The sequence below is a fragment of the Hippocampus comes genome, unplaced genomic scaffold (genome assembly GCF_001891065.2).
Source record: "Hippocampus comes isolate QL1 unplaced genomic scaffold, H_comes_QL1_v1.1 scaffold326, whole genome shotgun sequence".
In the NCBI taxonomy this organism is placed as follows: Eukaryota; Metazoa; Chordata; class Actinopteri; order Syngnathiformes; family Syngnathidae; genus Hippocampus; species Hippocampus comes.
Genome location: NW_017805930.1, coordinates 485,702 through 499,803, shown reverse-complemented (window position 1 = coordinate 499,803; position 14,102 = coordinate 485,702). Strand labels below are relative to the sequence as shown.

Sequence of the window (14,102 nt, the reverse complement as noted above, 5' to 3'; positions counted from 1 at the left end):
CGAGGATAAGCAGATCAGAAAATGGATGGATGGATGATGTTGAGCAGTTTATATCGTGCATCTGCTTTCCGCGCTAGCTTTGAGCACCAATCACCACAAAGTCAGGGTTGCCAGATTGGAATCACAAGAAAATGGATGATACAGATAAGCGGCAACGCACGCCATATTTCTCATGTGCGGTACATACAACACCACCCCCAATTTATAAAATGGCGTTGGCAAGTTTGCAAACACGCTCACACACTCACACGAAAGTTCCAAAAGTTTATTTCCTAAAAAAACAAAAAGATTTGGGGTACAAGAGTGTTTCACACACATATAGTGGATAAGACCAAAGTGGAATGCTTCTTATATTTATACACTTACAGTGAAGATTTATAGGTATATATTCAAAGGAACACGTTTGCCAAAAGTGGTATTTCTTGCTAAACATAGCTTCTTTCAAACAAGGAAGTGTAATAAAATAAGATTTTTAGCACCACACTTTAACACAATAAATACTGACAGTTTGGCATTTAGCACGCGTTTCTTTAGCATCGCTAATGCGCTTGACATGATGTAGAAATGTACAATTTCGAATATTCTCCGTCACGCCTGACGACTCATGTTATACAAAACAGCATAGCCACAAAGAATGTGATTGACAAACAATCACACAATTGCAAAGTACCCCTGTAAAGTATTTTCGTAACATCTGATTTTAACTCCCATTCAGAAACTAAGTTCATAACTTACCTTTCCTAACGTACATTTGCAATGTAAATTCGCTGACGTACATTTGAAGCATACATTCAAAACATGAATTTGTAATGTACCGTCACAAAATTATTTCATAACGTACCTTCGTAACCTTTGCAATAAAACTTTGTGATGTAACTACATAACTTGCACTTGGAACGTGCATCAAAATGTAACTTCGGAATAGGACTTCGAAACAGAACTTCCTAACAAAACAATGAGGAAATGTTTGTGGTAGCTATGGTGAACTAAACAAACACAGCATAGCCTCAGAGTATAAATGGTCACCTTAAAAATAATCTTAATGTCTCTGCATGTTAAAATGTCCACAGATCTTTGGCTAAGGGCTACAATTTTTATGTACAGCATTGTTGTTGTTGTTGATTTTTTTTGTTTTTTGTCTTAGAAAGCAAACATCCACAGGAGAAATGTATCAACTCGATTAAAAAATATTTTTTCTTTTTCCACTAAACCACCTCCACGTAATTAGCGGGATAAAGTCCCTCCAGGCCACCGTCCTTCACTCCTCTACACCAGCCCTGGTCATCCTCTTCCTCAGTCTTCATGAACTCTTCGCCTGCAAAGAGGAAGACGAACAGTATTATTTTGTCATGTTTTTGTGTGTGTGTGTGTGCGTGTGTGGCACACAAATGGTGTTAAAAATAATAATAATAAGTTGGTAGTGATGTTTACCAGCTTTGAAGGAGAGTTCATCCGTCTCCTGGCCGACGTAGTCGTACAACGCTCTCACTTTCACACCAACAATCATTGCGCTAAAAAAAAACAACAACAACAACAAAACAGCTCATCGACCGTATCGTCATCATCATACTTTTGCGTTGAATTTCTTTACCTCTTCTCTAATGTTGCTTTCTCTCCAACCACCTCTTTCCCTTTTTTATTTTTTTTCTCAGGTGTCCATTCCTGAACATTAATTCAGTTGGAAAAAAAACAGAATCAGAATAAGTATGTTAGCATGAGTAACTGTTATCTCACTACTAGCATGTTCTGCAAAATCCTAGAACATATTTTGACGTTATGGCTAAGAATTTAATATTAGCTAGTACTGTAGTCTATAATGTTTGCATGCAGTTGAACTTGACTGCTGTTCCAGTGTGTTGGCGCCCTCTGTTGGTAAGATCTGAGACCGCAGGCTGTTGACAACAGACCAGTCCCGCTGTCAACATGTCTCATATTTGATTTTGTTGCATGTAAGAAACATCACAGCTAGCTATAGCAATGTGGCTAATGACCTATCAATAGCTACTGGCCGTTAGTTTTGCCAGTTTTTAATTGTTTTTTTTTTTGTTTTATTTCTTTTCTTTTTTTTAATGCTAAGCTAATTAGCCGTGAGGGGCACCTGAAAGTGCGGCCAATCAGTGGGCATGCCTGGCCCATGCGTGTTCTTCCACCAACGGAGGTCCTCGTGCTCGTCGATGGCTGCCACCGTATCGTGCAGTTGGCCGTAAACTTCCTTCACACTGCGGCAACGAGAGAAATGAGAGAATGATTGATGATGTTTATCAACATGCAGATGATGAATTATGTGAATTTTATAAAGTGCTGACCGGCCTTGTGTTCGTCAGCGGGGAGGGATATTATTTTCCTGTTAGTTTGACACAGGTGGGAGAGGAAGCGGCACACGGGAAGTTAAATGCTGCATTTATTTACATATACAGTGGCGCCTTTGCGTGAAGATTATTAAGATATACAGTGGTACCCTTGAAGTTCATTTAAATAAACAGTGGTCCCTCCAAAGCTAATTTAAATATACAGTGGCACCTTTAAAGTTAAGTTCTTTTGAAGTTGGTTGAAGGTATTTTCAAAGAACAATGGTGGTAGATCTTAATTTGAATGTATGGTTAGTACCAATGAAGTTGTGTTTTTAAATACACAGAAAGATCTTTGAATTTTATTTAAATATAGGCTGGTGGTACCTTTGAATTTTTTTTTAAATATGAAGAAGTACCTTGGAAGTACAATACAGTGTTGGTACACTTGAAGTTAATTTGCTAACCGGTGGTGCCTTTGATGTTAGCTGACTGCCTTTTCAAAGACGTAGCTCCCTAAAATACACAGCAGCGCCTTTGAAGTTGGGTGAAGGTCAATGAACACAGTGGCAGTACCTTTGAAGGTGATTTATATGTACTCCGGGGTCTCGGAGTTGAAGGTCATTAAAATACAAAGTAATGGTACATAAGAAGTTGATTTGCTTTCACAGTCTTACCTTTGATGTTAATTTAACAATTCAACGGTACCTCTCGTGCGGTTCATTGAAAAACGTACGGAGGTAACAATAAAGTTGACTTGAATGTACATTTGTACCTTTGATTAGGTTTATGGAATTATCCAGTAGCGGTATACGTGAAGTTGACTTGAATATACAATGGTGATACCGACGAAATGGATAGGAATAGACCCGGGTGAGGCAACCTGTCGTTGGTGGTGACGTCGAGGTGCTTGTCGAAGGAGAGGAAGGCCTGCTTGAGGAAGATGATCCTCTTGCGCTCCTCGTCCTGCGACTGGTCAAAGACGGCCTCCATCTCCTCCATGTAGCGAGGGGCGTAGCGATTGGTCTCTTCCAGTACTTTCTCATAGCGGGTTCGCACCTATCATGCACAGAGAAACACCACAACATTAAAAGGAACTTGTGATGAAGCGGGAGGGGGGGGCAGAGTCTGGCCCACCATCCACATACCAAATACTCTGCTCTTTCATTTCACCATTTGAGTTGATTTGATTATTTACAAGAAGTCAACTAAACAATTATTTAATGGGATGAATTAATTGACAAACAATACAATTTAAAAATGACGAAGAAATTCTTATTGCTGTTGGTGGTTCATTACCTTGTGCGTCTCCTGCTGCACCATCTCTCGATCCTCCTGAATCTTCTTCTGCTTGTCCGCCGCCATGTTCTGACTGGCTTGTGCTTGTGACTCGCGCTCCCGGGCGGCGTGCTCCTTGCGACTGGCCTTGTGGTATGCCCGTTTGGCTTTGTCCAGCTGACAACATATCAAATAAGATCACACTCGACATCCTCAGCGATGAAAATCTCAGTTTCTAACAGCCGGGAACTGACTTTTCCTAACCTTTTTGAGACGTTTGGTCCAAGGTTTCTGTGCTCTGGCATAGCCGGTCTCAGCGTCCTGGGCTTCCTTGAACCCCCCGAAGATCTTCTTGGTGAAGTTGTCCTTTTGCCAGACCCTCAGCCTCTCGGCATCTTCGGTCACCAGGGAGCGGCAGATGGAAGCGTGCAGAGATGCCAGACGGTCGGCCGAAGACAGAAAACACTGCCAGGCCTTCTGCAGGGACCCGTACAGAGGACCTGAAGAAGAGGAAGGTGAAATATATACACAGATTCAATACTGCCCGAAGTCAGCTGGAATAGGCTCCAGTTCATCGCCACAGTAACAGTTTGACATACTAGCTGTAAATATTCAGTAAAATAACACATGCCAACTTTTGGACTACGGACTTTCCTAGATAGTAGTTGAAATCTCAAGGGAAGGCTTTAGGACTGAGAGAAGGTTCAAGACAAAGTTCTACTGTTGACAAAGTCTTAGTTTCCAAAAATACGGGAGTCCAGAGAAAAGGTATTGTCCAGAGAAAAAGTTCTAGCCTGGGAGACAGATCCATTCCAGTGAGAAGGTTCTTGTCCTAAGAAATCTGAGTCCCATGGGAAGATTCTAGTCCTGACAGAAAGTTTTAGTCCCAGGGGAAGGCTTTACTCCTAAAATAAGGTTTGTGCCTCCGACAGATGGTTCTAGTCTGAAGGGAAAGTGTCAGTCTCGAGAAGGTTTTAGTCCCAAGAGGCTGTTGGTCCCGAGTGAAGCTACTACTCCTGGGAGAAGGTTTTAGTCTAGTCCCAAAAGGTTCTAGTCAAAAAGACTTTTTGGTCCTAAGACATGAGTCTCGTATTGATGAGGGATACTGGACTCTAGAAAAGGTGCAGAGAGAAAGTTCTCAGGACCTTCAATAGGGACTGGAAAACATCTTGAGTCAAGACCAGGGGTGCCCAAGTCCGATCCTTGAGAGCCTCGAGGCAGCCTGTTTTAGATGCCTGCTTCCCTCCAATATACCCGATTCAACTGATCAGGATCATTATCAGGCTCCTGGCTTCTGCATCGCTCACTGATGTCTAAAACTGTGGACAAGGTGTCTCAAGGACCGGACTTGGGCAAGCCTGGTCTAAACTCCTAAACAGGTTTGTAGGTTGGTTGTGGCTTTCTGACATTCAAGCACTCACTGGAGTCCACATGCGGCTTCCACTTGTTGCTCCACTCTTTGAGCTGCACTGCATACTGACGCTCCACTCGGGCTCGCTCCTGGATGCACGTTGCCAGGTCGCTGCACGCCTGGAACGCGTCCTCCGTGCGTCGTACCGTGCGCTGGTAGTTGCCAGGCTAAAAGACAAAGAGACGAGGATTTAGACCTTCAAAATCAAGAGCGTTCCTGCTCTAACGATGTTAACAAAGGTTGGTCGCTAATGAAATCTACAGAGAAAGTCAGAGGTTTGTGGCACGTAATCCAAAATTACACATTTCCTAAAAGGGCGTTTGGGCTTGGGAGTTAACAGGACGGCCACCAGAGGACGCCAAAGGACACCAAGCCAGAGTCCCACACAAGGAGAGAAGCAAGAGAGAGGCCAGTTTGTGGATGTGGAGCTTGGACGTCACGGTCCAAAGTTTCCTGGCAGCCTTCGACTTTTCCTGCACTGAGTTTACTGTCAGTTCGACAGTAAGTCATCTCCTTTCATGACATGACAGGAAATGAGCATGGAATTAAGATAAATAGGAAGGAACATTTATTGTAAAAAGCCTTTGGAGTCTTCCAGATGTATGAAATAATGTGGCAGTCCCACTGTCATTCCCATCAAAATGTCTATTTCAGTGTTTGATGTAGTTCATGTCGTCTATTACTAAGAGCTCTACGGTGTGTGTGTGAGTGTGAGTGTGAGAGTGTGTGCACGTGAGAGCGAGGGTGTGAGAATGGATGAATCTGTGGCGAAAGAGGTTAGTATGTGAGCGATTGAGAGTGTGTGACAGCAACTGGGTGAGTGAGTTAAACAGTAAGAGAGTTGTGCGTGTGTGCACGTCTGTGCGTGGGTGTGTGTGTGTGTATGCATGTGTCTTCCCTAAGCAGAACCAGCTGAGGAATCCGCTGGCGGGCCAACAGAAACAACACAGCACAAAACCAGTTGATAGATGCTAACAGGCTAGCAGCAGGTTCTATATTGTGCTTGCAATGGAATCTGGGAAGTCTGGAATGCTACCATGGCTAGCCTAACGCAAATAGACATTTTTGAGTGTGTGTGTGTGTGTGTGTGTGTGTGTGTGTGTGTGTGCGCGTGCAGTTTGGTGTCTGTGTGCACTGCAACAATGGTTAAACGACTGTAAAGATTAACAAATGCTAACATGCTAGCTGTAGCAATGCTAAGGACAGAAAAATATCACCCAAAAAATAAAAATATATCTTTAAAACATAATAAATAAATAATAAACAATAACAACAAAATAAAATAGTATATAATTTTAAAAATTCATAAAATACATAGCGTACTAAGGACAAAAATATTGTAGGACGATTAATAAAAATTTTACATCTTGCTTTGCAGTTAGGAACTACAGTATTTAAAATGAGACTGGCTAAAATGCTAACATGCTAACTTTGTAGCTAGATAGCAGTCCGAGTATGGAAAGCACTCTGGCGGACTGTGGGAAAAATATTTTTTCATAAGGATCGATAAAATGCGAACTTGTTAACGGTTGGTATCTAAAATGAAATCATATAAAATTAGGAGCCACATATCCCAAATTTTACACGTCAAATGCATAAAGGTAGAAAAGGTCTGCGTCAAGGGAATGGCTGGACATTCTGGGAACAGCAGTTGACTTGGGAGGCATACTGTTTCTTGTGTCTCAACTGTGAGCTGCATCCAATTAGTCTAGCGTAGCATGCTAACTGGAAACAAAGAAGGGGGAGAGGGCGCCTCTCTAATGAATGTCACATTGCCACAAGCCAAAATGTTTTCTCATCCTGCATGAAGACTACAGTAAAACAAGTGCAGGAACCAGTTTGATACAAGTTTGATTTTTTAAATTCATCTATTGAGTCATGTGAAACTCAATCAGAAGCGAATCCTCGTTCATGCTTCCGTGTCGTAATGGCTGACTTCTATTTACGTTTAAACAAAGAACACCTTGTTAACTAGGAGCGATCCGCTGCCTCAAGGCAGACGACACTTTGTCATGTGTTTAGTCTCGAGCCCCATCACACATGTGCAGACGCGTACGCATACACGTTCGCGTACACGTACACGTGCACGCACACGCACACGCGCGCACACACACACACACACACACACACACGCACGCACGCACGCACACGCACGCACACACACACACACGCACACACACACACACACACACACACACACACACAAGTTTAACATTCTCCCCTGCAATAAGTCACTATTATCTAGTGGATAAAATGGTTTGGCTACGCTTGGACATAAACCTGGGTAAATAAAGTGTTTAAGCAGATTAATAAGAATTTGCAGTCATGTCCCAGATTCCATTACTATGGCAACGGTAAATAATGGTCAGTTTTTTGATAATCGATTAATTGTTTAGAGCCCTTGTTCAATTTAAATTTGTCCAAAACTCAGAATTTCAGGTCCATAACACAAAATATTTTCAGATTTCTGTGATACTCCATGAAAGCACACTTATTCCTTTTTTTTTTTAAAATAAGACATTTGCAAACATCTGCTTTTACATGAGAAAACAATAATCACCACTTTAGCCAATTTTTGACGTTACCGACCAAACCAGTGATAAAATCATAGTCAATTTATATTTTTTCATTTTCTGCAATGTGAATTTGAAATATTGTCATGTAAATGCAGAAAATTAGAAAACTTGGCAAATAGATAAGCGTTTTACTTTTTTTTTTCCTTGTCAATCGACACTATCAAATGAAAGTTGCTAAAATGCTAACATGTTCACAGTTGGCGTGTTAACTTAGCGAGAACTTCGTACATCTTACATCATCTTACCATCCAGAAGCTGCGATGATTCGCATCCTCGTGGTTGTTGTTGGCTGGCAGCGTCGACATTTTGGTGTCTGCAAGATGAAGCAGTGTCTCGTTAGTATCATGACACATATAGCTATAGCAAGCTAGCTCTTATGTCATTTTGTGCCAATTGGGACAAATGGCTTTATCTGTAAACTGCAAACCAGGCATGTCAAATACGGTCTTCGAGTGGCCACTACACTGCTTCTTTTAGATCTTTCCCCTCCTTCAAGAGACCTGATTCGAATGGCCACGATCATTATCAGGCTTCTGCAGAGCTGGCTGATGAGCAGGAGCCCTCGAGGACCAGATTTGACACCCCTACTCTACAAGCAGTTGCATAACGTTATCCAGAGTCTGCATCTCGGTGTGCCTGTTAATTCTAGAAGGATGACTATGCTACTGGACACATAGCTTCACACAGAATGTGTCTGTTTTTGTTTGACAAATTCAACTGACTATGAGGCAGCTGCATAGCTGTATCCAAAACCTGCTTTCATCATTCATCAAAAAAGGAACCACAAACATTTCACCAAATTGAATGTCCCTTGTGCAGGTTCCCCCAGCACGATCCTGCCAAGACGCTAGCCTAACCACTAACTCGCGGCTAGTTAGTGGTTAGGCTGGTTACTCGCCTATGACGACCATGCGCATGAAAGCGGTCCCCAAATCAGTTCATGTTTTATTAATATCTCCTAATTTTCAACTCACTGTTGTCTAAAAATAGATCTGGTGGGAATGTGCCAGTCGTAACTTCCTGTCCAAATTCAACTTGATTCCCACACTTGCTAACGCTAGCACAGCCTTTATCTTCCCGTCCATAGCGCCTAAGCTTTTTCCCCGCACTGATTTGTTGCCATTGTGCGTGGAATATCACATGCTCAGCGTCTCACGCAGTCTATCTCGTTCTCTTTCTCTGGTGAGAAAGACATAACCCTCAAGGACGTACTGAATTGCTGTCCATTTGAACCCTGACCTCTACTTCCTGTGTTGTGTAGACAGGGGGGCTGTGGGGCTACTTTGAAAAGGCACTTTTGCAGGTTTTGCAGTCATCTGTCAGTCAAATAAGAAGTTGATGTGATGTTATTGTATCGTGCCAAATTAAAAACAAAAGTGCATTGCTACTGTGCGTAAAATCACTTGACTCGTTGCAGTCGGGACCAGCAGTTTTCTGTGTGAAATTAAGTGGACAAAGTCGCATTTAAAAAAAAACATGTTGAATTAACGCATAGAACTGCTTTGCTACTATTTGTAAATGTTCTTGTGACGGGTGTCACGTTTGGTATATTTGCACTTTGAAAAAGTCACAAATGAAAATCTAATTTGCCATGATTGCGTCAAAAACCAAGCTGAATTAATTACAGGAAATGTCATCACCTTTGTTAACATCATAAACACATTGATTGCTGGTGCCATCGCTTATCAGCAAGCCAATCTTAATTTGCAGTTTCCTTTAATGGAGTATCGTGATAGATACGTTAGCGTCATTGTAAGTAGACCAATGTGTGAAAAGTCCCTAATCAGAAGCTGATGAGTTATTCTGTCAAACACTGAGCCAAATGAATATGTCGCGACCACTCATAAAACATTGTCCTCATTAATCACCTATCATCAGTTAAATCAGAAATCCAGGGTGAGTCACGTGAACTCGTTTTGTGAATTGACTTGCATGTAAAAAGTTCAAACACTAGAAGCCGCCACATGAACATTATCGTCACATCAATATCTCATCATGTCAATATATTGTCATCAGAAATTCATTTGGCTGATTTTTAAGAGGAGTCACACTTCAAATGCGCTTTGGCACAAATAGCAAAGCTGCACTAATCAACTCTGTTTTTCGCAAAAAGGGACCTCAGATGGTCCAACTTGAATTTCTTTATCCAAAGCGCTTTCATGTTTTGCTTGTGCTTGCAGAAGGCCCCAATGGAGACAACGGTAGTTGAAGTTGTTGAATTTAGAACATTTGAAACAGTTAAAAAAGAAGAAAGAAAGAAAGAAAAGTTCACGTGGTGCATCTTGGCAACTGAACGAGCATGAATCCTGCAGCCAAGCGGGCGTCATGTTAGAGTAGATCGTCCCCCCCCCTTGCCCCCGTTTTCATCTGTCAGACATAACTCAGTGTGCGCGAACGCGCGCGCGCAAACACGCACACAGGAAAAAAACAGCAAAGAATGAAGAGCAATGAGGGACACTCCCTTCAGATACTTACCTAACCCGTAAAAGTTTTCTCCCGTTGTCTCTCAACGTAATCACTTTTTACACGATGTTTTTTTTTTTTTTTTAAATCCTGTTCTCGTCTTGCACGGTGCCGCTCCCGATCGTCTCTCTTCCCTTTGGCTTTTTCGCGCTCGTGTCAGATGAGTTGGCCTCCTCTTCCTCCTCCCTCCTCAAGCCTCCTCGCCCCTCCTCCCTCAGTCCTCGAACTCCTCTCTTTCCCTTGTTCAGCGCCCCCTTTTAGCCCTTTCTCTACCCCCCTTTTACCTCCCTGAAACAGCTGCGGGACTTATTTGTATCACGCGCTTGTAAGCTCGCCGTCTTCAACTTCATGCACAATTTTTTGTTACGCCGTGTGTGTGTGTGCGCGCGTGTGCGTGTATGCGCGCGCGCGTCCCAGATGAGGCCATTACTAACTTTATTGCCCCACAAAAGAAGCTTGAAGCAGCACAAAATTTCACTCTTTACCCCCTCAGCATTCCCCTGCGAGCACAGCTGGAAGAGACATCCGGCGCGCGCGCGTGTGCGTGCGAGAGAGAGAGAGATGACACCCCCCCCCCCCAAACAAATGCAGCCGCATTTTGGCAGGAGGAAAATTAGGACAAACTCTTGGAGAACAAAAACGATTCATAGCGCGTCAACGGCCAATGTTAAAAAAAAAAAAAAAAGCGGTGGGGTACTTATAAGGGGTCCAGGAATCTTTGGGTGGGAGTCCGCAGATTTGATTAGCAACTTTTTTTTGTTCCAAGAAAGTACCAAGAATGAAAAGTTACTGTAATTTGAGATAGAAATGCTGTAGAAAAAATGTGTCTCCCATTGGTGCCTGTTGGATTACATCATGTACTGTTGCTCTCGTGCAGCCTGACCGTGTCTCAACTTGCCTTGTCGTAAGCCGGTTGTTGGAGCTGCTGTGTTGTCATGCTAACAGCTGGAAGCAGCAGTGAGCAGACGGTAATCCAGTCGTTAGTCATCCTGCCATCAAAAGCGGACAAGACGGGACACACACTGGGATGTCCCGTGGTTAAAACGATAGCAGACACCAAGAGACAGGAGACAACGCCTTTCAAGTGCATTTGGAAGGTCACTGTGTTACAGTGACTGTAACTATTGCATCAAACATCATGCCGAATGAAACAAAGAAGCATTCACTTGGAACATAATCTTCATATTAATTCATTGTGTCGCTATTTAATTTGTCTCATTATGTGGAGGGCGCGCGGGGGCAATGTTGTCACTAGGCGTAAACATTATTCTAATCGTAATTACTCGTACCATCAGTTAATCGGCGAGGCAGCGTTAAATTTTCTGTACGTTTAAGTGATGTTGTTACAATTTAGAAAAACGGAAAATTGTAAAAGGGTTCCGATTCGACACTACTGCATCACGCCGAACTGAACACAGAAACACTTTGCCACAAATCGTTAACATCATCGCTGTATTAATTGATACTGTCATTCGCGAATCAGCATTTCTAAAATGGGGTCTGGGAAAACTGCTGTGCAGTACGCCCTCCGTCCACGCGAGGGCAGTAAAGCACACGGAAAACTGATTTGCAACACGCCCTCCGTCCACGCGAGGGCAGGAAAGCACACAGAATGTGACCGGAAGCCAATAAGTGAGTATAAAGCCAGATATCGGAGGAGTCGTCGTTCACTTTTACTCTTGAGATTCTGTCGTGCAAGGTAAGGATCAACCTTTAACATCGAGAGGAATATATGACACAAATGCCAATTTTTTTCACCCCTTAAGCAGAGCAGCAGTAACTTTGCCTGTCGTCTGCAATGCGTGTGTCATTTTTAACTGCAACTAATTTTACAAGATTGTAATACTTGTATTACAATCTTAGCCGAATTAATATTACAAGTGCGTTACTCCTATTTATTAAATTAAAGCACTCTTAATGGTTCCTGTCATTGATTAATCGACGAGAAAAAGTTTCAAGAGACGCATTTGTACAGTGAAGTCTTGCTCCAGTGGGCCTCTGCGCACGTGGTTAGCCTGCGAGGCGGCTCCTTTAGCTCCAAGCTAACGAACATTGTAAAATACAATTTGCTTTAATTTTTTTTTTACATTGAAAATTCTCCTGTGATGACGTGCACTGGGCTCTGAGACCACATGGAGATTGTGTGCACCTTTGGCCTTGACAAGTCAAAGATACTGAGGAGGATCAAGCAAAAATGATACCATCTGTGACCACGACCTAGTAACTTTCTGTACACCTTTATATTTGCAGATTTCCACTTAAGACCCAAATGGGATCATCCATGTGTGGATCCGCCCGTGTTCTGCATCTCTGTGGCCTCACTGGGGATGCCAAAGCTGGTCGTCGAGACATGGAGGTATTTTTTTTTTTCCTTTTAATAAAATAATTTAAAATAAATTACTTCTGTGATGGATTGCACTGGGCTCAGAAATTTTCTGTTGATAAAAGTGCAGCTCTGCTCCTGACATGGCAGGGTCTGAGATTTGAAGCTTTTTTTATTTTCCTCCAAAAGTGGATGAATCAACCATCTGAAGGATATTTCTTCTTTTCAAAGTCCCCAGGTTGATTGATCAAACGAAGAATGAGCTGCAACATTCTTGTGCACCCTAACCTGCCTGCTGCAAAGTGTGTCCACCAACCCTGGATGCAGTTTTATCGGTGGCACGCTGATGGCGAGTACCTGATCGTCAGAAGGACGTGGGCCAGGGCGGCGGTCACCCTGAGGAAAAAGCTCACTGGTACAAGCAGCAGAAAAGAGGGCCAGCACCTTTTGGGTGTCCTAGCCCACCAGTGGAGACGGATCTCCATCTTGTCAATGATGGGGATCATTTTCATCTAAATGTTTAAATTTAATGTATTGTGAATTTAATTATTTTAATGTATGAATGAAATGTTTTACTTGCAGTATTCAATTTCAGTTGGTAATAAAATGAACCCATGGTCTTAATGGAGTCGAATTCTCTTTCATGCATAAACTCTGGAGCCAAAAAAAGTGGAAACTTGAGCAAAAGCTATAATCGACACATTTGCTGCAGAACTACCACTAAGAATGTACTTGGGTGCAAATAATTTGAATCTTGATAGATGTTCTAAAGTCATGATGTTGCCACATGCGAGGCAATAGAAATACCGTACTTGATTCTTGTTTGTCACACCAAAAGTGGTGTCAGCTTAATGTCATTTGTTTCTTAAATCCCCTTTAGGTTAAAAAAAAGCGGTAGTATGGAGCAAAGCTGTTTCCAGTATGAATGATTTTGGGCCTAAAATTGTATTTTAATGTCAACCTGCCAATGGTACAGGCTAGAAATTTTAAACCTTTGCTTTGTTGGCACACAAGAATGTTAAAACGTCAATCTGAAATGCAAATTCAGAACAATTTACAAAATGTAAAAACAAACGTAATGTCAAAATTATTTCATCTGTGATTTTTCGATTTGACCTCTGACATGATTAACTGTCCTTTTTGAAGTGCTCAGATCCCCCTCCCCCCACATATTGAAAAAAAATCTCATTTGCAGCCCAAAAAGTGCATGTGCAAGAAAAACTACTTTCATGAAGAGATTACGAGTGAGTGTATTAAAACCTTTTCATCTTTATTAGAATTCTAATTTGTCTCTTAAAACACTTTATATTCATATATTTATAGGAATGTGTATATGCATGTCACATACACATATATTGTATGTATATAACTATATATAGATATGTGTGTGTGTGGGTGATTTTTTATATATATATATATATATATATATATATATATATATATATATATATATATATATAATTTCCACAGTTCATAACCTTTTTCTTTTTAAATATCTAACTGAACAGAATAATAATAAAAAAGAGCTTTCTATGCAGTTGAGCCAAATGTTTACAGATGGAGTCTTCTAATGATTTGTCAGAAGGATAGTCTGAAGAGTAAAATGTTTCTGCAACTCTTCTCTGGGGATGGGAGCAGGATGTTTTTGCATAAAACATGCTGGTCAAAAAGAAATAAATTAACACGGGGCTCAAATTGGATAGAAAGCGGAAGTGTTAATGATAATAATCATAATAAACACATAATACTGTACCTTTTCATTT

The 14,102-nt window shown here is 41.7% G+C and overlaps 1 protein-coding gene and 1 long non-coding RNA gene across 2 annotated transcripts; one reads left to right on the top strand and one right to left on the bottom strand.

The window, feature by feature from the left end:
- Positions 1-251: 251 nt before the first annotated feature.
- LOC109527784 (protein kinase C and casein kinase II substrate protein 3-like) lies at positions 252-10,229 on the bottom strand. Its single transcript, XM_019889885.1, has 10 exons — positions 10,029-10,229; positions 7,799-7,866; positions 4,988-5,144; positions 3,831-4,066; positions 3,588-3,743; positions 3,172-3,347; positions 2,099-2,219; positions 1,592-1,662; positions 1,432-1,511; positions 252-1,315 (listed from the first exon to the last, which is right to left on the bottom strand). The coding sequence occupies exons 2-10, from the start codon at positions 7,856-7,858 to the stop codon at positions 1,206-1,208; spliced, it is 1,167 nt and encodes a 388-aa protein (XP_019745444.1). The 5' UTR covers positions 7,859-7,866; positions 10,029-10,229; the 3' UTR covers positions 252-1,205.
- Positions 10,230-11,623: 1,394 nt separating this feature from the next.
- On the top strand, positions 11,624-12,963 carry LOC109527786 (uncharacterized). Its single transcript, XR_002170583.1, has 3 exons — positions 11,624-11,715; positions 12,267-12,372; positions 12,571-12,963. It is a non-coding gene; the product is annotated as an uncharacterized LOC109527786 (long non-coding RNA).
- Positions 12,964-14,102: the final 1,139 nt, after the last annotated feature.